The sequence below is a fragment of the Kogia breviceps genome, chromosome 7, assembly GCF_026419965.1.
Source record: "Kogia breviceps isolate mKogBre1 chromosome 7, mKogBre1 haplotype 1, whole genome shotgun sequence".
Taxonomy (NCBI): Eukaryota; Metazoa; Chordata; class Mammalia; order Artiodactyla; family Physeteridae; genus Kogia; species Kogia breviceps.
Genome location: NC_081316.1, coordinates 100622041 through 100647824, shown reverse-complemented (window position 1 = coordinate 100647824; position 25784 = coordinate 100622041). Strand labels below are relative to the sequence as shown.

Sequence of the window (25784 nt, the reverse complement as noted above, 5' to 3'; positions counted from 1 at the left end):
ACAAGGAAACTGAGACTCAGAAGGGTTATGTGACTTGGTTAAGGGGACATAGCTAGTGAGTGCCAGAGCTTTGTTGGGAACCCATGTCTTCTATGATGGAGCCAGGCCTGATGGATGTGTCCCTGTTTCCGTGGATACACTTCAGTGTGGCCCAAGGCCTTGTAGCACTGCTACCTGCCAGGCCACTGACTGGAGCCTCCATGTCCTAAAGCCCAGAGGCTTTGTGTTGAGGGTTCATAACTCAGCTAGGAGATAGACTTTGTTTTTTGAGTGAGTTTGGTTGGTTTATGTGGACAACATTTCTTCTCAAGACCTGCTTTCAAACCAACAACCTATTAGAGACAGTAATTCATTAAATTCATCACTTCATTTGAATGAACTTTTATTGAGAGACATATATACTCCAGGTCCTTTGTTGGCACTGGAGAGACAAAGATGAAACCTCCTTGCAGAGCCTACAGAGGCAAGCAACAATTTACTGCCACATAACAAACAGACAAAGTGCTCCAGGACCTGAGGAAAGAGGGATGGATATTTTCTGGATGAGGAGGTTTGGTGAGTCAGAACATTTTCCACTGGAAGGATCCTGAAAAATGAGGAGATGCTTTTTGGGTGAGGAACTGGAGAACAGGAACTGAGAGAGAGAGGACAGCAGTGTCAAAGGCAGGAGCTGCACGGGGGCACAGCGGTGCTTAGAAGGCACTGGGGACCAGTGGCAGGGGTGGGCGCAAGTGGGCCATGAGCCTGGGAGGGTAGATGAGGATTAGATTGCCAGCGGCCTTCTATGCCTCCAGCTCTGTGGCCGAAGGGACCAGGTGAAGTCTTTTTAAGCTGGAGAATGGCATGATTCGATCTAGGTTGTGTGAGACGGCCCTGAGGCGGTGTGCAGGGCAGAGCAGCAAGGCCCCAGACCGGCCGGCCAGACCCAAGTCAGGTGGTCTTGACCCCAGACTGATGGGGTCATTAGGGCCTGAGCATGTGGACTTCAGGTACCCAGTGGCAGAAGGCTAGCAAACTGGGAAGCAGTCCATGGCCTAACACCCCAAACACTATCAGAGGGTGAACCCCATTACTTTTCTGCCGAGTCACTTCATATGGACAGGTGGTGCCGGCTAGGAGGGAGGCTCCTTCACATCACATCTGCAAGTTCTCTTCGAGTACCCAGCTCCAGTTAAAGAGCCCGGGAGTCTTCTGTCTGCGCTGAGGGAGCTGGCCTCTTTCTCCGTGGGCATGTGGACCGTCAGAACCGGTGTTCCCCCTATTTAAGCATGATTAGGCCTGGCCATTTCGGTGGTAGCTGGGGGACAAGGGGAAGCCGCTAACGTGGTTCAAAATGGAATACACAGAAAAGCAATATTAAAAGAACGAGGAGGTTGTTTAGCGAGGCTTGAAGAGTCTACAGGTGTTTCCTCCTGTGTTGAGAACCAGTGTCCCCTGGGAATCGCATTTCCCGTCGAGCAGGGCCCAGGGCGGACTGAGCGCTGCCGACACCCCGGTGGTGGAGAGGCCTGAATGGGCGCCACAGAAAACCCAGAGCTTTGCAGGGGGTCTCAGGGCCCATCGCAGCGCGGAGGGGGGCACGGCTGGACACACACGCGCACGGAGTTCACACTCACGCACACTTGCCCACGCCCCGCGCACCCTGGCACCCCGTGGGGTTGCGTCCAGCGGCCCACGGCCTCCTGGGCCGGCTGGTTGTGCAGATCCAGCCGGCTGGCCGCGAGCATTGTGGGGTGGGCCGCCGGTGGGCCCGAGAGCGCGCGCAGTGGGGTGACGGGCGCCCCGCTGGAGAAGAGGGGCGGCGGCGGCGCCCGGGGTGGGAGGATGTGATGACGCTGTACCTCCGCCGCGGGAACTCAAGGCCTTTAAAAGCCGAGGAAACAGCCCTGAGCAGGCGGTGGCTCCACTGGAGGCAAGCACACCCGGGTCTCACATTAAAGAAGCCAAACTGTCTGCTTCAAAGAGAAAAGGCAACATCCTGTCGCAGGCCATGCTCTGGCAAAAACGTAAGTGGTTTGGCCGTGGCTGTAGGAGCCGAGTCAGCGAGGGAGGGCCTGGGCTTCGCCAGGCATCCGGGAGCCGGGGAGGTGTGAGGCGGGGTGGGGGGACCGCTGGCGGGGTCCCGGTCCCCAGCCAGGGGAGCAGGAGGGGCGAGGTGGGTGAGATGGAGCGGCGTGGAGAAACCAACCTGTCAGAGGTGATGCTGATTTTCCAGGCTGGAGGGGAACGAACTAGTGTTCCAAGGTGGGACAGCTCATCCTGTCTCCGCTGCCCGCATGAATCACTGTGGTGAAGAAAGGGCAGCTGATGATTCACAAAACACAATTTGGAGGGGAAAGCGTGGAGCTCTTTACCAGAGTGGCTTTACTTTTATAAAACAGCTACTCTTTAGCCTGTGGTTCAGTTCCGTGGGCCTGTTTCTCGCTGAGTTACTGAGCTGTCTGCCAAAGGCACGATGTATCTCTGTGACTGCATCGGGACGATGTGGAAACTTGGCTTGTCAAGCCTGACCTCACCTGCTTTGCTGCCTTTCTCCTGTCATTCTTCTTCCCCTCTTGTGGCAAGGCGCGGGTTTACCTCTAACCTTAATGTTTATCCCTGGAGTTGGATGGAACATCTGTGAACTTTATTTTCCATATGTGGGACTGAACAGAGACTCGTGTTATTAATAATTGAAATCACACAGAGATTATCAACAACATTCCTTTCTCAGAAAAACAAAGTCAACTCAATGGCCTCATGAGAGTTGAATCTTCCTGGGGCTCAGTTCTGTACTTCCTCAAGAAAGAAGTAGTACCAAAAAATTTCTCTGTCTTTTTAAAGGTGCTTAGGTCTTTAAAATGCTTTTTAATGAATTCAGGTACATCCTACCTCAGGCAAACTTAATACAAGAGAAACTAGATTTACAGAGAAAGATACATTAGGGAGTGTTTATTTATTTTACAAAAGATATTCTAATGGAGACCTTACAGTTCTGAAAATATACCATCATTGATTAAGTCATAACTTACAGTCACTTATCAGCAGTTCATTGTTTCCTTTATTTCTTGTGTAAATTCTCTGCAACTGAGCTTGTTAATGTGTAATGTGAAGGAATGATTTCAAAATTTCTCATATTGTGAAGTCTCATCATTGTTCGATGTTGGCAAGATGCAATTTTTTTCTTCAATGAAAGAAGTGAATTCTAATTTGCATTTGAGAGTTATGGGATCCTTCCAAGGTAACTAGGGATATTCTAGTATGGGTGGTGGTCACCGCTCCCAGGAGCAGGATAGAGCAAGACCCTCCCCTGCGGGGGCAAAGGCAGTCAGCCCTGTGGGAGTTCATTAATGGTGGTAGGTGGGCATTAACGTCCCTACTGGGAGCTGCTGAGCGTCCATATGCCCCAACCCCGACACTTAGAGCTCGATCTGTGGATTTTATGTGAGCCCCTGGAGGGACTTCTGCCTTTATTCCTACCTACTCAGAGAAAGTCACTTTCTTCTTTTTTTAATCCTCAGATTTCTTATATGTAAAATGGGGTAAAAATGATACCCATTCCACAGAGATACCCTTAGTAAGATGAGATGCCACTGAGATGATGTTGATTGCTCTGGTTCTGCTTCAGTGCCTGAGATATGGGTTGCTTCCTTGCACTCATGAGCTGCCATATTTCCCCCTCTTTGTTACACACTACATTTTTTCTTCTTTAGCTCCACCTAAGAGATTAACAATTTTTTTTAAAGGGGATGCTAGAGGCATGTTTCCTGCTCACTCCCTGGAGGTCAGTCAGGTGCAGCAAAACTCCATCCCCAGGGAGACCACGTTGTAAATTCGTCAGTGGAAAAACTGGGGTGAACGATTCTACCTGTTCAGATGCACATAATCAAAATTCTTCTTAATTGCTCTTTGGCACCTTAAAGGAAATTAGGAAAGGCCCTGGGCACTGGGCCCATCCCCTTACCCTAAGTGAGGCCCTTGTCTAAGGCACTGAGGGCACATGGGTGACTAAACCCCGTGGGAAAACCAGTAAGAACAGGGCAGCATTGTCAGCCCACTTAGAATCACCTGATGGAAGGTCAGAATTTGAAATCAGGCACCAAGAGCGCTGAAAAGGCACTTTCTTTTTTCAGAAAACACCCTTGAGGCCTGAGCTGAAATGACTGTACTATGGGGTTCTGGAAAGGGTTAAGAAAACATTCACTTTGTAGATGTTGCCTCCTCCCTACCTGGCCCATGACCCCTGTTTGTGGACTAAATGTGAACATGGGCTTTGGTTCAGATCAGCTCAGAGCTGTGGGCACACAGGGGTAGAAATCTTCAGGTCACAACCATGAATTTGAGATTTGCTTGACCGGCCAGTTGGACAAAGAAGTCATGCTCCCTGCAGATCCACCCACTGCCACCACAAACCCCCGCCCCCCCTCAACCAGGTTCTGCGCTTGGTCCAGCAGGTGCCGCGTAGATGTGAAGAACTGACATCCACCCCAGCAAGGAGCCCTTGTTAAGGCCAACTAGTAACAGTGCCGTAGAAATAGCAGGCACGATGGAGTGAGACAGGCCTGGGTTTGAAAGTTGGCTCTGCAGCTTAATTATTTAACCTTTTCTCATTCTTACAACTCTGGAAAACAGGGGTTCTAATGCCTGCCTTACAGGGTTTTTGTCAGAACTAAAGTAGAGAATGGGGAAAGTGTCATCATGTCTCCTGAGAATTAATGACAGTGGTAAGAGAGCACCTTCCCTCCTGGGACACCTTTTATGGGCCCAACTCCAGTGATTAGGGCTATGTCAAATCCTTTCTAATCATCTCCCACACTTTGATTAGCATAGTTAAAAAGGCACATCAAAATATTTTTGAATGATAGGACCTTACATACAGTTCCAAGGGTCTAAATCAGAGGTCTGCCAACTATGGCCTGAGTGCCAAATCAGTCCCACCGCCTGTTTTCATAAATAAAAATTGATTGGGACATGGCCATGTCTATTCATTTACATATTGTCTAGGGCTGCTTCTGCTACATTGGAAGAGTTGAGTAGGTGCCACAGAGACCATATGGCCTGCAAACAACATTACTATCTGGCCCTTTACAGACAAAGTTTGCCAACCTCTGGCTTAAGATGATTCGGGTAGTACTTAGGATGTTTATTTCCCTAAGTTACTGGGTATCATGGGCTTGCAGGATGCCAGCACCAATGGGAGACAAAGCTTGCAGTCAACTGATTACATGATTTACACAATGCCGAAATTTGACTTGGTTGACTTCTTCCTTAAAAGCAGTGGAACTGTGTATAATCAACTCAACACCACTTGTTAGAAAATGAATGAATTGAACAACTGCTTTTTATTGTTATTTATGTTAGAGAAAGATCTACATGATAACAGAAGGCCTGCTTGACTGATTTTCTTTGAATTGACTGCTTGCCTTGATGCCTCATAGACTTGGTCTTGGTGTTTCTTTGCTGTAGTGCTCAAGGAGTCATCTTAAGAACAGGAAATACTTATTATCAAATTATTATGGCATGAATGTTTACTTTCAGACAACTTGAACCGAGCAGAGTTTCACCAAATAGATAAATTAAGGTCTCAAAAGTATCATTGACATAGAACTCTGTACTTTCTCCAAGCTTCTACTAAATAGCCAACTTTTTGAGGACAGTTAAAGATAAGAAAAACTTGTAATATACATATAATTTTTGGAACTCTATCTCCTGCATAAATTCAGATGAACGTACAACAAGAAGTAATTTCGGTCAGTGGACTGCTTCTAATATTTCTAGTCTGTGTTATAACCTTTGCTTACTTTATAAGCCTAATAAACATGTTTACTCCTTACCAAGTTTATCTATTGATGCAGTGTTTCTTGTTGATGAGGACAATTAGGATCTAAAAGATATTCACGAATTCACATGCACAGGGGGAGGTGCAATAAGTGACACTCATCTACTTAGCACGCATATTAATCGGTAAAAGAGCTGATGATTTTCAAGGTGGACACTTTACTTCTTCTCCCTATATTAACTAAATGAAAAACCAACCTTGTCCCCCTCTACTGCCCAAAAGTTTATGAGTCAGAGGTTTTGAAAGCTCTCTTCTGATTCAAAGCTGCAAATCTGTTCTGTTGTGAGGAACAAAAAAGGATCAGGGTTGTCCACACTTATTAGCTAAATATCTGGACATTTAATTCACTTTCTCATTACAAAGTAAAGATATTAGGTTTTTGTCCTTCTGACTTCTTTCTAAAGTGGCTTGTTTCCCACTAAATGAAGATGTCCACCAATTTCTCACTTTGAGCCGAAGAAACCAGTGTTGGCTAATTGATTATGATCATTAACATATTTTTCAGCTTTATGAAATACTTAGTAACATTGTGGCTTTCTCATTTTTGTAGAGAAACTGCTTGATAGAGTGGGCCTGCCTGGGATGGAGAGGCTTCCTCTGAAACCCTCTTGTCCTGGTTGTGTGATGCTAAGACAAAGTGTTACTCTTGCAGGCAGGAAACATGGATTCTACTTTCCAACCTCTGGGTAATTAGGTGTGTGGCCTTAGGCAAGCCACCTAACCATTGTGGGTCTCAAGTGCTCCAGCTGTGAAATGGGACTTCTGTTTTCCTGGCTGAGGACAAGGAGACTGGACTTGACTGAAATCCTTTCCCACCTCGAGTTGCTGAGTCTTCATGAGTGCTGATAAAAAATAAATACGTATTTTCAAATGCATCCCAGGTGATTCTAATGTGCAGTAGAGCTGAGAACTGTTGACCTGGAGGCTGAAACTGATGGCTTATAATATACTTTTGGACACTGCACCACTATGAGCAGAACATGTTCAATCCTTTTCATAGGGATAAATATCAGCTACGGGGTGTTGAGTGCTTCTCTGGTGCCATGCAGTATACTAGATGTTCTGTTGGATCAGTTTGGATTGCATTTGGTGGTTATTGAAGAGACTAGAAAATACAAGGATTTAAATAAATAAGACAGTGGTATAGTTTCTCTCACACAGAAAAGTCCATAGTAGTCTGCAGGGGCTGTATGGAGGCTCTACGTGCCAACAGTGTCTGAGGTTACTTTTGTCTTTCTGGTCTGAGGTCCTTGGCATGTGGCCTTTGTCCTCAAGTGTGCTTCATAGTTGCACTGTAGCTCCAACCATCACATCTGTGTTTCAGACAGTGAAGAAGAAGAAAAGGGAAAGGCAAAAAAATCATGCTTCTCTATCATGGCATCTCCCCACCAACACACAACTTCTGCTGACATCTAATGGCCACTCCTACCTGCAAGGGACAATAGTGTAATTGTTTAGCTGGGCACCTTGCCAACCTTACAAAGTGTCGGGGTTGACAGTAAGGAAGGAGAGGGCAACTGTTGGGTGTGGCAACCGCCAGTCTTTGCCACACTTTGAATGTATTATCTCATTTAATCCTCATAAAAATTCCATGAGGTAGATTCTGTTTTAAGCTCTATTTCATAGATGAGAAAACTGAAGCTTGGATGAGGTTAGTAACTCACCCTGAGTGCTGTCTTGCTAAGCTGTCCTGTCTCTCTACCATGGTGCCCGTCTCACTCACAGGGCTTAGGAGGATGCTCTTGGTAGAAGCACAGGCCTTCCATGTTAGATAAAGGACCAGTGACAACGTGAAGTACACCAGCTGGCAGATGTCTGTTCATACTTTGGTAACATTTTTGGTGCATGTGTTTCAGCTTGCTTATTGAAGGAAATGAAGTTTTTGCTTTCCTGCTATACCTCCTTCACTCGGCTCTTTGCAGATACTTAAGCTGAAATGGAGGGTTCAAAGGGGAGGGAAGGACCTAGAATTGCCCCCAAATAACATAGCCTGTCTGTTTTCTTGGGAGCCCTGTGTGGCATCCTGTGCTGGGAGCCAAGGCTTTTGCCTTCTCGGCACTTCCTTCATTCTGAACTGTCTAATTCAGACTCAGCACTCAGCCTGAGTCTTGGAAGACTCAGGCTCTCCCTTCACGTGTGTGTGTGTGTGTGTGTGTGTGTAAGTGAGGTGTGGAAAGCAAGGTAGAGGGGATTATTTTGAATTAGAGAGTGACAGCTCTGTTCTTTCTCCCCCTTCAGCGGTTTAAAGCTCAGCCTCTGGGGCAGGCAGATCTGAGTTTGAATCCTAGATTTATGCCTCACTGGTTGTATGAAGCCGGCAAATCCCTTTGCCTCACTTTGCTGCCATTTCCTTGTATGTACAAGGGGAATGCAGTTCTTCATAGGGTTGTGGTAAGTGTTTACTACTGTGCTTGGCATTAAGTCAACACTCAATAGCTATTAGTTACTATTATTATGTTCCTGTTCTCGCTCACTCTACCTCTGAGGACAAAGTTTATGCAGCTAAGCCTAGATTACAGTTTGTATGGCCTCTGAGTTCTGCCTTTCTTGTGAAATAGCAGGATGCATATTTCCAGTCTTGTAACTCATGGTGGTGTTAGTGATCAGGGCTTACACGGATGGTTAAGTTGGCCATCCTGTGACTAAACTTGGAACTTGGATCACAATTTCCTACCAGCCTCATAAGGTGGGATGGTGGAAGGCTTGTATTGACTGGCAAACTTGTGTTTGTTTTTTAAATTCACAAGATTGGACTTGAGGTGTTGTAATCTAGCTTGAAGTATGCAAGAAATAGAACAAATGATACTGAAAACTGAAACAGCAATGTGCTGCCTCTTTTTATGAGTAATGGTTTCATTAGTATCACTTTCTGGGAAGAGCAGGTAGCCAAAGAATTACAAACCAGAGTCATACTCAGACCAGGTGTTGGGACCAAAAAGAATTTGACTACACTTAAGAAAGATGAATTACTTTTTAATTCTCTAGAAAGAATCATAAATTTAATTGGAAGAGGAGTAGAAAGATTGCCATAAGCTTCCAGGACTGAGAAATGCTGGGAAGACAGAAGAGAAAGGAAAAAGGGAGGCAAGAGAGTTGAAGATAGAAACAAGTTTTAATGCTGGATGAAAGCAACACCAACTTAGGAAAGAAGGGTATAGAAGGAAAATCAACCATCCATTTATCATCCCATGCAAGCATGCATCCGTCCAATAATGGAATTATTTCCAGCTAGGGAAATCAACCAATGAAGTAAATCCCTTCAGCAGGAGGGAGAGGAAAATGGAATCAGGGAAGGTGTCATGGAGCATATATATGGCTTCAAATGTGGATCCTCAAGAATAAATGGTAATCGGCCTTCTTGCTTAGATTCAGGGGAAGGAAGAGCATCTTAAGATGTAAAATATTATCATTGGGAAGAAAATCCAGCTCTATCTATCTAGGCTGGTGTCTAAAACACTTTTGTCACAACCCCCTTTATTCAAACCAAATCTACTGCAGACCTCTGGTACAAAAGTAAAAATGGAGCACTTTTGGGAAGCTCTTGGAGCTCTGATTGCTCATTCACCCCCAGACTCCCCTGCTTCCTTCCCTTTCTTGCAAAAAATTCCCTTTATAGGCACCTTTACTCTATTCCAGAGTTTTTGATTACAGCCTGACAATCCTGACCTGGACCAGTCCTCTACTCCTTAGCAAGAACTCTGATACTTGGTCACAGATCCTTGGTTTAAATACTTCCAGGGTAAGGACCTAGAGAAAAGTGAGTCACTGTGAAGCATGTTGTATTGGTTTCCATGAAGCTTTGAGACTGTGAAAGTTGTGTTTTCAGTCTACATAGGTATCTTGTGAATAAGGAAGGGGGTACATTCCTCAAAGATTGACCTAGTGACGTCTTTCGCAGGCTTGCTGTTCTAACTTCTTCAGTGTCCTTCACAAGGGATTTCCCCCACATCATAAGGCCATTGGTTAGTAAACCAGAGACTTAACAAAAGAGCTCCTTTTGACTGGCAGCTACATCTCGCATCATGAATCAATTATTAGGGCTGGCTTTACTCACATAGGCTGTACCCAGGCCACCATGAGCCTTGAGTCTTGGGCACTTGGGTCTGACCCCAAATATATAGCTGATGCTGGGTCTGAAGAGTCCTTCCTCCAAGGAAGTGTTCCCTACCTGAGGGTCTCAGGAAAATTTTATTTATTTTATGAGTCTTTGGTCTTGGAAATCCTAAACTAGATATTGCTTAAATCAAGGAACAAACAACTGAATGTCCTCAGTTCCTAGCCACAGGTTTTTCCTGTTCTAGATCATACTGGCAATTAGATTTAGGCTTTGTAACTTAGTCTAAAGAGGGAAGATGTATCTGTCTCCTGTGCTTCATCTCCTCATTCTGGTGCTGCCTTTCTGTAGAATTTGGGTGGGAACGCTGTGTTGGTTCACTCCCTGATGTGGTCTCGTGCTCTCAGTGTAGGTCCCTTCTTCCCCCATTTTGATCCCTGTTGCTCTAGATAAAGCTGAGGCAATACCCAATATGTCAGCCAGAAGTCTGTCTTGCTCTATAGCTGATGAAACTTCCCTCTTTGACCACTGAAGAGCCCTCCCTCATACACTGCCATGTTTGCATCCCGTATGTGATATGTGCTCCTAGGTTTCTAGCTCTTTGCAGATGTATCCATGACTATGGCCTCAGTCATGGATGCGTCCCTGTCCTTTTGAAGATACACACAGGTTCCTTGAGGGGCTACATCTTACTCTGTCTGCCACTCAAAACTCTCCAAGGTACTCCTTCCTGGAGGTGTCCTTTAAAAAGACAAATCTGCCACAAACCCAATCCTCTGGTGGCTTTGGAAGAAAGAAGTCCTGCTTGGCTCACGGTATCTTTACGACAGGTCAGTGCCAGGATTTTGATGTCTCCTCTCCAGGCTTGCTCTGTTTGCATGTGAGGTCTTTGACCAGTCTCTCTGCAGCATCACTGGCCTCCCTGTCTCCTAAAGAGGGCCATCCTGCTGCTGGGGACATAGGCCCAAGTACCTGAGGGATGACTTCCAGGAATACAAGGAAGGCAGACAGGCTTTGCTGGAGGAAGAAGGCCCTGGGTATATTGAGGATAGAGACATTCAGTGTCAGGATGCAGCAGGATGAGGGCAAGTTAGGGTCATTGTACCAAGGCTACTTCTCTGATGAGTGATAGACCACAGATTTTTGGCTGGGAACAAAGGAGAAACAGCCATCTCTCGAAGACCTATTACATGCTCCGTGTTTGGTTAATTTCTTACAATCCTCATGATAACCCCATGAGATGGAGATCATTATTCTCATTTAACAAATGGAGAAACTGAGGCACACACAAGTTAAATTATTTGCCAAGGATCACATAGTGATAAGCTAAGTAGTAGGCTTTCCAAACTAGATCTGCTTCGGTTCCAAACAACACAACACCACTTTTCAATGCCAAGGATTTTAGGGTTGCATTAGATGCTTCTTCCCTTCCTAATTAAAATAAATGCACCATTAGAAGGATGTGGTCTCTGACTTCACTGCGAGTAATTGTAGCCTGACTCAAAAGCCCCTGCAATTATGAATCTCAGAAAGTTAGATTTGAGACTCAGCCTAGAACTTCTGAAGCCAGCTGCTTTATCTTGGAATCTGAATTCCTAGGAATGGTCTTCCCCTAGTGGGCTAATCAGCCAAGATAGGATAAGTGAAACATCTTTGGGGTTTATCCAGGGTCCCTAGGCTGAGGAAGGATCCTGAACATCTGGGGCTCCTTTGTTACATCTTGGGCAAGGCTTCCATTCACAGTGTGGGCTGAACCTGACCCCAGAGCCATCTCCCTGCACTGGAGACAGAACAGTCGAGCCTCATGCACTCTTCTCTTTATACAGCCCTTGGAGGCTGGGGCCCCTGGCTTGCTGCTCATTCAAGCCCAACTGAATAAAGTGAGGCTTGGACTTGACATGCTACAGAAAGGCTTTCCCACCCAATTTACACTAGACTGTAGTTTACTTTTTTTTAAATGTAGGCCAACAAAAAAATCCCATATACATGTAAATTTAGGTTTTTATTATTAAAAACCTAATTAGGTTATTATTCAATCAAATAATAATTATTATCATAATAATTCAATTATGAGGCAGATGCAGCTCTGTTACCGTTTGTAATTCTAGGTTTGCTTGTGTAATTATTTGATTAAATCTATATTCCCTACTAGACTAGACAGTAAGCTCCATGATGGCAGGGGCATGGTTTCCTCCGCTCTGTTCACAGAATGCACTACCAGGGGTCTCCTACTGTTGACCCCACCCTGGGACATGGTATCTGAGACGGGAGCTCTTTCTGCTCTGGTGACCCCAGTTTCTGTAAAAGGCGGGCAGATGCAGCTGGTTTCTCAGGTGGACCTATCCGCTGTCATTTCAGTCGAAAAATACCAAAAATAAAACTTTGCGGGGAATTGTGTGGGTCTCTCAGTTCTCGCCACTCCTCATGTGAGCAGACTGCTGGTAAGCTTCTCATGGACTTTTCTCTCCCTCCTCGGCAGGGAGACGCCCTCTCTTGCGGGAATTGGCAGTCAAGGGAGACTGGATTAGGGTGGTGTGAGCCCAGACTCCCAGCCTGGAGGGAAGAGGGTTAGAACTGAGCAGGGGACCATTCAGTGGCCCACCTCCAGTGTCCCCCAGAGAAATAAATGGGATTTGCTGGGGCAGAGAGGAAGCAGGATGTGACGCAGAAGCGGACTGCACTTGGAATCAGAGGTCCTGGGTTTAGTTGAGGACCCTGCTGTTTACAAGCACAGTCCTCAGGCAAATCACTTAAAACCTCTGAGCAGCACTTCCCTCATCAGTGAAAAGGAGGGTAAGAAGAAGACCTCCCCTGCCTATTTCAGAAGTTGTGGTGAGTCTTCATGTGAAATCATTTGTGTCAAATTCTCTGTGAGCCACAGAACATCATGCAAAGGTGAGCGTGGTGATTTCTGAGCTCCTGGGAGTTAAGATCATGACCAGGAATCACACAGACCTTTGGCGGCCATGCATTCAACATACCCGCATCTCCACAGAAAAGAGGTCTCACACTGACACTGTCTCTGGGAGTAGGGAGCAGTATCCAAGAGCCTTCCGTGCTCCTCTCGTTCTGTGGGAGGGTTGGAGGGAGGATGGATGTGTGGTGTGAGGGGTGCTGAGGGCTCTGGGGGAGGGACACCTTAGCAGCAGTGTCCTGTGAGGGAAAAGTCTGAAGGCTCTGGCACTAGAGGCCTGTGGCAGAGTCTACCCAAGGTCATGGGGTGGGACATCCAAAACTTTTGGGACAATCCAGGTAATACTGAGCTGCAGAGTGGGACACTCAGGTAGGAGCCTGGTGGGTAAACGGGCTCTCTACTTAAGCCTAACATAATTTGGGTGGAGTGTTATCACCTTGGGTGTTCATTCCACGCCGGCTGTGGCTTCCTTTAAGTAGGGATTACTCAGCCTCTAGACCCCTTTGGAGTTCTGTGGTTCTAAGACTGAACAACCCTCTGAAGTCCCCCCAGATGTACCTTAGGCACTTCTCCTGCCTCCTCTTTATCAAAGTGTTCCCTTTAGGTCCTTTTGGCCTGGCCAGGTCTGGGGAAGTCCTAAGTGACTGTGGCCCTCGTTTAGCTTTCCCAGCGACCTGCCTATGGTTGATCAGTGAGCTCTGTGGGGGCTGATGGGGATATGCCTCTTAGAATGGGGACACAGGGAGGGGAATGCCTACTGTTCCCTTCCTTTCTGTGACCAGACCAGAGAGGATGGGCTCAGCCGCCATCTTTGAGATCTCCTGATGGAGACATCCTACTCTACACATGAAGTTGTCAAGACTGACTCTTGATTGGCTGACCAGTCGCCTTCAAGCAACATGAAATCCTAATTCAGTTGAGGTTCCACTTTCCCATATCTTCTGTATACCTTTAAAGCTACCCTTTTTGTCCGTCTATCTTTTTCTCCTCTTCCCTGTTATGCAGATTGCTAGAATATGTGAGTGATACTTTTCATATTTCCGGGCTGCAAGGTCCTCCTCAGTTCAAACATTAGTGAATAGAAAACCTAAATTTACATGTATATGGGATTTCATTGTTGGCCTACATTAAAAAAAAAAGTAAACTACAATCTAGTGTAAATTGGGTGGGAAAGCCTTTCTGTAGCATGTCAAGTCCAATCTTTGGCCAAAGCCCAAGTTCTTTCTTCCTGTTTGGAAAAAAATCAGCCATTGTCCATGAATGCAAAGAACAAATTTTAAAACTTTGACAGACCTTCACCAAGAACACTTGCAGTAGTGTTTCAATTAAGGATATGAACAATCCTTCAGCTGAAAGGAGCTAAACTTTCCTGGGAGTCCTCATCTGTCTTAGGTCAAGAACACAAGCAAGCTTGTTTACATTAAAGTGAAAAGTGTCAGCAACTTTTGTGACTTTGTTTTCAGTTCGAAGCTAGGACAAGTTTGTTAGCCCTAGGCTTGAATTCCTATTGTTCAATTATTTGTTTTTGGTTTTGCTGTAAGTAATGAGAGTATTATTGTATTTCTCCTTAGTGGGTCTTTTTTATTTTTTAAAATACTACTGAAGGTTCAGCAGCAAAAGTGAATCATATGTACTGTGGTTATTTGGACTGATCAATAATGTGTTATGTGTCCTTCTGGGCTAGGAAAGCTTTGTCTTTCAAAATGGCCTCGTGTGGCTGCATCCTCAAGTTTCAACTAGTCAGTTGTAAATGGGAAGTGCTTTCAACGAGCTAGATTGTCAGGATGGGTGGGAAGGGTTCCTCTTCCTGGTTCCCTGATGATGGAAATGTAGGCTTACCATGGATCCCACCTTAGATTCTAAACTTTAGAGCAGCAAACCTGACTGGTGTCCAACTCACTGCCTGGCCCTGGTGGCTCATGGGAAATCTGTAACAGGACAATGGCTGGGAGAAGAGTATTCTTTCAAGAATATATTGGAGGCTGTTCTAGGTACCGCCTGCCTGAAGAGGGCTCTCTTAAAGCTGCCCTGAGGAGATGCCTGGGTGTTGGCTCCACTAGGACCTACCTCCTTAGCCTAGCTTTCTCACTGTGGTGTGAACATGGTTTGCATGGGGTCATTAAATAAACAAGTGCTGGCAGTTTTGCATATTTCCTTGGTGATGTTTATTATACCTCATCAAAGGACCGAGGGCCATGTTTATTTAAACCTGCAGAATTCTGTGTTCCCGAAGCTCGGTGCAAAGCAAGCTCAGGGCCCACATGCAGCCAGAGTGCTGTCTCAGGTGACCCTTTGGCTTGAATCTGTCATGGTCTGTGCTTTCCAGTGGAACAGCAGCTGCAGGACTCTTATTTTTGTGATGTGAAGCATGTCCGGGTATGCGGCAGGGGGAACTGAAATAGCCTCTGCTGACTTTTTATACCTTCAGATTTTTTCATTGCTCATTTTGGAAAAGGGAAGCCCTCCCTGGCGCCAAATTCATAGGTTTTTCTGTAAATGAGTGTTGTTTTTTTCCCCAAACAACATTGGTGACTGACTTGCTGTGGTGGAAAGGTAATATGGCTGAACTTCTCAGACTGAAAAAGGAGATTCCCAATGAGGGTCAAGAGGCTTCTGTTTAGGTGGAAAGATTTTTCTCAGTGCTGGATACTTGGATGCCCACAGGGGACTTAAAGGGCCTTCAAACCACGGGATAAATTGTGAGAAAGCTTCAGGCTTTGAAAGCGTGCTGCATGGACTACAATTCGACTGGTGCTATGAAAATCTCTGGTCAACTCTACTTTGGGAAATTGGACTTTCATCTTTCTCTGCTTGTGTATTACTATTTTGATCTCCTGTTTTATTTTCCTTGGCTCTTCTTTTATTTAGTATTATTATTTGAAGAAATTATTTTAATAATCTTAAATTTTTCTTTTAAATATTTTAGTTTAGTTTTTTTTTGTTCAGGGATCCAGAGGACCCAAGGCAAAGCAATCATGACTGCAGACAAGCTTCTTTTCCTCTTCCAAATTTGTGTTTGTGGGCTCATTTCTCATGCTAGCAGCAGTAGGGAGTCCAGTGTTTACTGTGGAATTAGGAGTGTTTATCGCTGCTTCACAAAGGTTGGTGTGAAAGTCACCAACTGCAAGTTTTCACCTTGCAAATACACTTGGCCATTGGGGTCCTGTGGAAATTGTCTTGAGGCTTCAGATTTTGATATTTCATGGGCACTTTGCAAAGACACTATCAGAAGTGCCCTCACTCTTGCCTACTCACCTGGCAGCAGTCACAGGATTCCTTGGCAGCTGGCTGGGGACTGCTGGGTGGGCAGTCAGGAGGTCCTTGGGAGCTATAAGAGTTTCATGACTGCAATAGGAAGAGGTGGGGACTTTGAAACTGTTCTCCATATGGTGGTTGTTCCAGGGCACACCTGTTGACACTGTGGGTTCCAAGGAAGTCCCGACATCAGAGGGTGATGACCTCTGCTCACAGCACCTCCCCAAGCCCTCTTTGTTCATTGATTCAAAAACAACAGGAGGCAGGAAGCTCTCACTTGCCAAGAAGCTGGAAGTGCCCAGCTGTCCCCTTTGTAGCCAAGTGGTCCATGTGTCCACTTCTCAAGGGGGAGTGGGATTGGAAGTCCTCTGGGCCCTTCCCCAGAAGTGTACATGCAAATCAGAGGGGCATGAGCCGTATACCTGTCTTTGATCTGGTCTGAGATGTGTGCATGTGTGATGGAGCCTTTCTTGTCCCGCAACTGAATTAAGAGTGTGATCACCGTGCTCAGACCCCCAAATAACCCCGTCCCTTGAGTTTCTTCCAAATGCACAAGGCCTCAGGCTGCACTTTATGCCTAAGAATAGCTGGAAACCCAACCGGAGACAAGTGTAGGTTGAGTGATACGGGTGTGAACAAAAGCTGGTGTAGTTGTGGGTGACCCTTGAGAATGAGTGAACAGAGTGCAGGAGGGCAGGGTCCCTTGTTCTCTGCCATGTCAGGCCATACCAGGGGTCTCTGGTCACCCCTGGGCATCACCCATCATAAGGGGAAGTGGCAAATGAACTTGCAGAGGAGTGAAGCAGCCAGAAGGAAGGTTAGAGGGATTCAAAACATGTCGTTAAGAAATAGCTGAAGGAATGGAATGTTCATTCGGACTCTACAGGGGACCTGGGGGTCTGTCTTCAGTTGCTGGGAAGGGATACTACTACTAATACTAATGATTATATTAGTTCACATTTTTTCAGTGCTTCCTCAGTGTAAGCTCTATTCTAAGCATTTACATGTAATTCCCAAATTATCTTACCGGGTATATATACCATTACGGTCCTCATTGTGTAGATGAGAAAGCTGTAAATGGATTATGAATTGTGAGTTTCATTAGAAGGTAATGCCAGGAAACATGGTGCTTTTCACCATGAGGCAGGTCCAGGGGGAGGAAGAGCTTTCTGACATTTGCACTCTCCAGAGGAAGGTAAACATGGGTGGAGGAAGGGGAAGGAAAATAACGAGTGTTGAACATCGACCGCATGCTGGACATGGCTTTGGGAGCTTCCCGTGTGTTATTTCAGTTAATCCTCACAAGAACCGTGTGAGACAGGAACTATTATCCCTATTTTACAGATGAGGAGACTGAGGCTTAGGGATGTAAAATAAATCAACTGACACCCTTCCACCAGAAACTGACAGCCCAGGTATCTTGAGCTCTTAAGTCCATTGTCACTGCTGTTTAAACAAAGATGATGGTGCACAGGTGGTCCCAGGGTGCAGGTACCAGTCTGGCTCTCTCTGCTGTACACTCCTGCTTCAGCCTGAATTTCACAAGTTGTAACTGTTTTGTTGCTTGCCTGTCCCACTAGACTGCGAGATACGTGCGGGCAGTGGCCACATCTATCTTGCTCAGTGCTGTGTTCCTAGTGCCCGTTGATATTTAAAAGAATGAACGAATACCAGTAGAGATCCCTTGTTATGACAGGGGAAGTTAGAAAGAGGATGTTTAATCTCCTCTTGGGATGTTAGAGGGAGATCAGGGATGCATTAGCAGTGGTTCTAATCCCAGCAGAGCTTCAGAATCACCTGAGGGATTTTTATAAATATAGATTCGTAAGTCCACATCAGACCCCTGGAATCAGACACTCCAGGAGCAGGGCCTGGGTATCTGTATTTTGCATCACTCCCTGGTCACTTCTGCTACTTGGCCAGGTTAGGAAGCCCCCATAAATGCATCTGAGGGCGGGGTTCTCTGACTCTCACGTGTTCCTGGGGCTCTTGGGCAACATTTCTCTCTTCCCCCTGCTTCTCTGCCTGGGCTTCCAGGCCAGGCCATGTGTGTGCCTGGAGCATGCATGGAGGTCTGGTGCTGGTCAGGCTTGGGGCCTTATCAGGTGGGTATTTACTGAGCAAAGTTTAGTTAGGGCAGCACTGCGGATCCGGCTTTAATAGATACCCAGGCTTCCGGGCTTTTGATTCAGAGCCCAGGTCCCTGGGCCCTTATCAGTGGATGATAATGGACTCCCATGTGAGTTGTAAGGCCCAGTGCTACTTGCCTTTCTTGGCTGACCCAGGCCTGGCCTCCAAGGGCTCAAGGCCTCCGGCTGTGGGCCATCTGGGAGGGCAGATTGTCACTGCCCAGCCATGGCTGCCTTGGACTTCTTCTTCTGCCAGGGAGGGCCCTGTGTTCCAGCTCATGGTGCTTTGGTTTCCTGGCATTGATGGCAAAAGGCAGATGGAACCTTCTCTCAGAGGCAAGGCTGGATACTCTCTGGCCCCAGTGGATCACCATTGGGTATTTGTCCTGGGAAGCATTCACTGCAGCCCATTCTAAAGTTCCAGGAGAGGTGAAGGGAAGATGAACGGCAGCACATTTTGAATAATCATCCAACCGATTAATCAACAAATAACTTACTGAGCTTATTATGGACATGCTACTTGGGATGATATAGAGAAATAAGGTGTAATATTTCACCTTGAGAAGTTTATAACCTAGCTAGGGGCATAAGAAATTTACCACAAAAAGGATTACTAATTATTACATAGCAGACTACAAATTTATTGAATGCTTACTCTGTACCTGATTTTATACTTAGCATGTATTATGCTTCCCATTTACTATGTCAGTGACTCCTTACGACACTCCTTTGATAAGAAACTGCAGGTTAAGAGGCACAGAGAGGTTTAGTAACTCGCCCAGGATCACACAGCTAGAAAGTGGCAGGGGCAGGTTTTGAGGCAACTGACTCGAGTCCCTGCTCTGAAGCCGTCCTCTGCTGCCCCCTGTGATGAATACTAACCTGTCTGGAAGTGTTGAAGAGGTTGTAGGATGAAGCAAATTCTGTGGGCTCTCTGGTCAGCTAGGAGGCTTGCAGTAGTAGTCTTGGGTCAGGAAGAATCCAGACGTCGAGAAAAGTGAGAGGGAATCCTGACCATGGGAAACTGCAAGTAGAGATGAGGAGGGGAGACATTCAAGAGAGGTGGAAGAGGGGAGGCATTCAAGGGAGGTGGAGAGGAGTCTTAGGTAGACCTTCTGGCTGGAGTCAGGCTTTCCATAGTGGTTAGTGTACAAAGAAGTTGGGAAAATGGGTTGAAATCACCCGGTGGTGCTCGGGCCTTAATCCTCTGGGTGCAGGGGAGCCGTAGAAGGTTTGGGGCAGGAGGAGTGATAATACTGGGAGAAATACCCTAGGAAGTCTCGTGTGGTCCTGCACGTTCAGGCACAACTTTGGTGAGCAGGCAGTCGCTTGAGGAGAGGGTGCACATTGGGGTTCGGCCTGTCTGCAAAGGGACACGAGTACCTGTGATGCTCTCTTCACAGCCACAGCTCCAGAGCAAGCCCCGGCCCCACCCCGGCCGTACCAGGGCGTGCGGGTGAAGGAGCCAGTGAAGGAGCTGCTGCGGAGGAAACGTGGCCATGCCAGCAGCGGGCCGCCAGTGGCACCGACCGCGGTGAGGGGGCCGCTGTGGCCAGTGTGTGTGTGTGTGTGTGTGTGTGTGTGTGTGTGTGTGTGTGTAGGGGGCTGGGGGTGGTCAGGTGGTGGTGTATGTCCCGCTCCACGGGATACTCCTCGAGGGCACGGAGGCTGCACATTGCCCTTGTGTGGCTGCCAGAGAATGGGCCCAGGTAGAAGTGCCTTGAAGTGGGATGAGGAATATGGACCGGCTGGCTTGGTCCACTGAACAGCAGGTGTCTCACACGTCCTGATGTGAGTTGAGGGCTCCCCCTGGGATGTTGATGAAGCCAGTGCCCTCAGTGCACAGCCTTCTTGCTAAATGGGAACACCGATCCCTCGAAAGTATAGGTGGTGATGGTTGGGACATGGGGCTTAGTTCTAACAAGGGAGGTTCTTGCACCCCAGCTCATACTCTCGTGCCCTGGGGCCCTCTGGGTGAGCTCCCTGCAGAGGGCCAGCGGGAGATGGCTGAACCCTGATCCCGGTCTTCCTTCTCCCCTCTAGGTGGTGCTGCCCCATCAGCCCCTGGCGACCTACACCACAGTAGGTAAGAGCTCCCCACAGCCCTGGCCTCCTCCCGGCCCCTCATCTGGGTGACACCTGAAGCTCTGTAACTTCCTCCTTCCCACAGGTCCTTCCTGCCTTGACATGGAGGTCTCTGCTTCCACAGTGACGGAGGAGGGGGCCCTGTGTGCCGGCTGGCTCTCCCAGCCCGCCCCGGCCACCCTCCAGCCCCTGGCCCCATGGGCACCCTATACGGAATATGTGTCCCATGAGGCTGTCAGCTGCCCCTACTCAGCTGACATGTATGTGCAGCCCGTGTGCCCCAGCTACACGGTCGTGGGACCCTCCTCGGTGCTGACCTACGCCTCCCAGCCGCTCATCACCAATGTCACGGTACGTCACACAAAGGCCTTTCTATACCCACCCATGCTGAGGGCACCCTTTTAGAACTGGGGCTGACTTCCAGGCCCCTGACCTTCCTTGCTGTTGACTCCCAGGATAATCCCATCATCTAAGCCCACCCATCCTCCAGGAAGGCCTATTTTCATTCCCAGTGACTTCAAATATCTTTCATAGAAAAGGCTTATGGCCTCCTTTGCCATGTTTCGTGGTCCTCGGGGTTGGCACGTCCTCCTGCCTCTCTGTCCTAAGTCTCCCCTGCTGCCCCATATGCAGTGAGTCTCGGTGATGAGTCTAAATTTTTATTGAATGATGATACTTGTATGGGGTCTCTCTCCAGAGCCAGCCTCTCCTTCCTACTCAGATTATTTAGGGGGTGATCATTCACTCAATAATGGGATTTACTAGAATATTTTTAGGCTGAGCAACAGGTGACACAATTCTTCAGAAAACTATACTTTTGATGGAGTCAGACCCACCTGCAGGGTAATTTTTTGAGTTCTACCTCTAGTGTCAGATTGCCTGGGTTCAAATCTCTGCCCCTTCACTCATTAGCTATGTGATCCTGAGCTTGGTGACTTAATGCTCTGAGTCTCAGTGTCCTCATCTGTAAAATGGGTTGATGTCAGGATCAATGACATGATGCACGTAGAGGGCTTAGAACACTTCCTGGGCTCAGCATAGTTCCTAGCATACGGGAAACACCCGATAGATGCTAGTTATTATGATCATCGGCAAGTTGGCCAACAATACTAACCAAGGGCCGTCTTCAAGTGCCAGATAGGAAAGGAAGTGCTTGCTCCCCCAGGAATGCAGGAAGGAAGAGAAACAGTTTTATGTGAATGATGCCTGTTTGACCAAAGGAATGGGAATCCTCCAAGTGTTCAGAGGAGAAAAGACCTGTGGTTACAGCTACATCCAGCTCCAGTCCAAGGAAAACTGTGGGAGGTAGAACGGGGGCCTCGTGAGTCACCGCAGAACCACCCTTGATGATGGAACTTGCTTTGGTTCCCCAAATCCTCTTTGTTTACCTCAAGGTCCAGTGTCACCTTGAGGCTCCTGCCCCTCAAGCTCCCTCCAGGCACAGGCTGCAGGAGCCCTCCTACTCCATGCCCACCTGGCTACTCAGCAAACCAGTTGTGGGGCCTGAATGATGGTGGATGGGAAAGAGTTAATTCGACACCTCTCCCAGGCAGCTCATTTCCATATCAGAGGCTTGGGGTGGGGGTGGGGAGTGGTAGACCCAATGGTTTCCCAACCATTTCAGGACCAAGCGTTCCTTTCATTATTTATCCTTTCATCAGTCTCACCTCTTGCTTTGAAAGGTTCTGTGTAACAAACAAACTATATTTATTAAGAAATAATTTATTTGTTTTGCCATTTTGTAAATTAACTCATCAAAGCTGGTTAGAGCTGCCAATCAGCACTCCAGATCAGCAGGAGATAAGACCTGTTATGATGACAGGTTGATGTAATTCTATCCCTGAGCCAAGAAACCTGCAGTCGCAGTTGACCTGCGCAGGTTTATGACTCAAAACTGTAGGATTTCTGTTTGGATTTTTGAAATACTAGAAATAACAAGGCTTTGTTGGGAGGCTGGAAGTCCTCTGAGACCCTTTCCAGCTCTATCATTCTATAGAGAAACATCCTAAAGCCTTGCTACTCAAACTGTGGTCCCTGACTAGCTGCACTGGCGTCACCTGGGATCCAATTAGACTTGCAGTATCCAGGCCTCACCAGACCTCCTGTACCAGAATCTGCATTGCAGCATGGTCCCAGGAGATTATAATAAGCTCTTCCCTGAGTGACTCTAATAGTTTGCTCCCAAGAAACAGTGGCAACTGGAGGAGCTATGACAGAGAAGGGAGTGTGGTAGGGGGAGGTTTTGGCCTCTCACACACACATCTTTCCATGCAAAGACCTTCCTCCCCCACCTGCTTCCTCAGCAGTGGAAGATAGTAAGAATCCAGGCCCTGGCTTTGCAGGCTTAAGCTGGGATTCGTAGGGTGGCTGCTGTGTAGGTGAAAGATGTTGTTTACAGAGGACCTGGGAGAATGGACCTGACCTTTGGAGGTCCCTGGGATGGCCACAGGGGGCCCAGCTAAGAGGCAGCGGAGGGTGAGGTAGTGGGGGGCTAGTGGAGCTGAGTCCAAGGGGTCCTTAAAATGCCAAAGCTGCTGTGTGGAGCCTGGACAGTCTCTGTGTCTGGGCACAGCAGGGGCCGCTTTGGCATATAGCTGCTATGCCGCGTGACGGGCTTATTGTTTAACATGCTGTGTTTTCCTTGATTTTAAGATGCACACCTCCCCCCTCCTCCCACATATGTTAATATCTCTGAAATCGGGATGCATTTTATATTCAGTGAAATCTGGAAAAGCGTCTCTAATTCGCTCGGCCCTATGATGTCAGTCCTTCGTGTAATCTATTTTACAGATGCTTCAGATGGGGAAGTAGCATGAGCAAGGACTTATAGCTAGTGAGTGACAGAGTAAGGGGTGCGGAAGTTTGTCTGGCTTCTCCCTTGGGGAAGCCTTTGAGCAGGGGGAGACGGAGACCTCTGGAGTGAGACGGCAGGAAAGGGCTGAGGTGAGGGAAACAGAGATCCCCATGAGGACCAGGGTGGGCAGTGGATACACCCCAGGGCTGCTAACCAACCAGTGTCTCCCCCATCACAGACGAGAAGTGCTGCCACACCCACAGTGGGACCCCAGCTGGAGGGCCCAGAGCACCAGGCACCTCTCACCTATTTCCCGTGGCCTCAGCCCCTGTCCACGCTGCCCACCTCCACCCTGCAGTACCAGCCTCCAGCCCCAGCCCTGCCGGGGCCCCAGTTTGTCCAGCTCCCTATCTCTATCCCGGAGCCAGTCCTTCAGGACGTGGAAGACCCCAGGAGAGCCATCAGTTCCCTGACCATCGATAAGCTGCTTTTGGAGGAAGAGGATAGCGATACCTACGCGCTCAACCACACGCTTTCCGTGGAAGGCTTTTAGGGCTGGCTCCCACCCGAGCATCCTGTCCCCTGAAACTGGGATTTGAAAATGAGCCTGGGATTGAGCCTCAGATTCATATCTGTTTGGAGTTTCATAACTACAAACTACAGTTTCTACCCCAAACTAGAATTGTAAACCAGACTTCCTCCCTCCCTCCCTCCCTCCCTCCCTCCCTTCCTCCCTTCCTCTCTTTCTTACTCTCCCTTTCTTATTTCTTTTTCCATTTCTGTTTCCTTTTGGGAGGGAATTATAGGGATTTTAAAGAGAATATTTGATGCCAAGGGTTGCCTAATCGGTGGCTCAGTGTTTTCATTTCTGCCACGTTTCCTTCCTGGAGAAGGCCCCTCTCTCCAATGCCCACTGCTTCATGGGAGCGGCAGCCTTGCTGAGCCATCTTCAGGCAGTGATGCCCTGTGCTCTGTCACTTTGAGATTGATGGGGTGCCCTGTGAGAAGACCGGCCCTGCCAGCATCTCCCAGGGCAGAACCAATGCCAGAGGCCCTGAGCTGTCAGTTCCCACAGTTGCTCCTTTGTTTCCTGTTCTCAGCTTTGGCCAGATTTACAGTTTTAACAGCAGGGTCTCAAGGCCTGGGGCTCAGCGAGGTGGTGGGTGGAGGGTGGGGGGGAAAGGGAACATCAGAGTGTGTAGGGGCTGGGTCAGAGGGACAAAGGAGGGATGGGGGCATGGAGTGTGTACGTGGGGGGAGGGGCGAGCAGGAGGGCTGAGGAATGGTTTTCTTTAGATTACTTGGTTATTAAGAAGGGAAATAAATTTAAGAAAAATATGGCTTTAATAGGTGGTTTTGCTGCTCTCCTTGAGGATGCTTGCAAGGAGAGCCGAACTTTGGTAAACAGGATGATGGGATGTGTCTGACTGTATCTTTCCATGTCCAGACCCTCTTGGGGGCTATGTGCAGGCCAAGACCCACTGAGGCCCAGGGGTGACTGAGACCTGGTTGAGTGTGGCCACATGTGCTTCCTTAGTGTCTTAAGCCTCCGTGGGCCACGCTTCTGTGGAGCCAAGACCTCCTCCCCAAGCACCATACTTCCCTGGGGTTTCTAGGGCCTCAGCCAGAAGGACCATTAGGTTTCATTTCAATTTTTATTTTTATTTTTTTGCTGGAGAAACATCAGATTTGCAGGGGCCTCAGCACAGTTGTCACCAGGGGTGCACAGCTCCTGACAGTGGCTATGTCCTTTGGGAACTAGCACATCTGCCTGCTAAGGACACCATTGTCACTGTTAGGCAGATACATTCGTTGGAGGACTCTGCATAGAAGTAATGGACTTTTCTGGGAAGTGACCCTTCCTTTGATATATATATTGCCATTTTAAATAAAGACTTTGGAGAAAAATTGCCTTTTTTTTTGGATTTTTCTGCTTTGGGTTTATTTTGACCCAAATTTCTGGTATCTGCCTAAAATCCCCAAACAGATATCTTGAATTGTTTTCATTTAGACAATATTCAGATTTAAAAGGTTAAGATATCATTTTAGATAACAAATTTCTATCTTTGTTGGCAGTGATGTGAGTAGGAAAGGGAGAAGGGGGTCGCAGGCCTGTTTGATCAAAAGCCCTGGCTTCCTATAAAAAACACTATGCAAGATTTTTCCACTTACTGTTTGAGGATTTGGGAAGATGCAGAAGCAATCTCCATAAGGGAGTTTAAGCTGACAAAACAAGCAAAGAAATAAAGTACTTGACATATTTGCTAAGATTTACATGGTGTTTTTTTTCTTCTTATCTTGAGGTCGGATATCTTGGTTGCAGCCATCCATCTTGGTTTCTTCCTGGGTTTTTCTGTTAAGATGGAAACATTTTCAATAAAGATTTGCTCAGACTTTTCTGTGCTGAAGTGTTTTATTTCTTATCAGATTAATCCCCTTAGCTTGCAGTCCCATGTCAGGCAGTGCCATGCTAGGAAGGAGCTTATGCTAGTCTTGTTGATTTTGCAACGTGACTGGCTGCCAGGGAAGATAAAACCAGCCCCACCCACTATGCTTGCAGCCCAGTTATACCAAGCAGGACATATGAGGCCAGGGGGCTTGGTCTTCAGGAGAGTAGGGATCTGAGGAGAGGAAGAAAATCTTTGTAACCCTTTTACTCTTCCTGTTATTCATGGTACGTGAATACCTGCTCATGATGCTGGGTGTCCAGGGATAAGCAACCACTGGCATTTCCA

At 47.4% G+C, this 25784-nt stretch overlaps 1 protein-coding gene across 1 annotated transcript; it reads left to right on the top strand.

Moving 5' to 3' along the window:
• Window positions 1-1494: 1494 nt before the first annotated feature.
• Window positions 1495-25441, top strand: POU2AF1 (POU class 2 homeobox associating factor 1). Its single transcript, XM_059069495.2, has 5 exons — window positions 1495-2006; window positions 19574-19704; window positions 20214-20256; window positions 20341-20606; window positions 23288-25441. The coding sequence occupies exons 1-5, from the start codon at window positions 1991-1993 to the stop codon at window positions 23600-23602; spliced, it is 771 nt and encodes a 256-aa protein (XP_058925478.1). The 5' UTR covers window positions 1495-1990; the 3' UTR covers window positions 23603-25441.
• The last annotated feature ends 343 nt before the right edge of the window (window positions 25442-25784 follow it).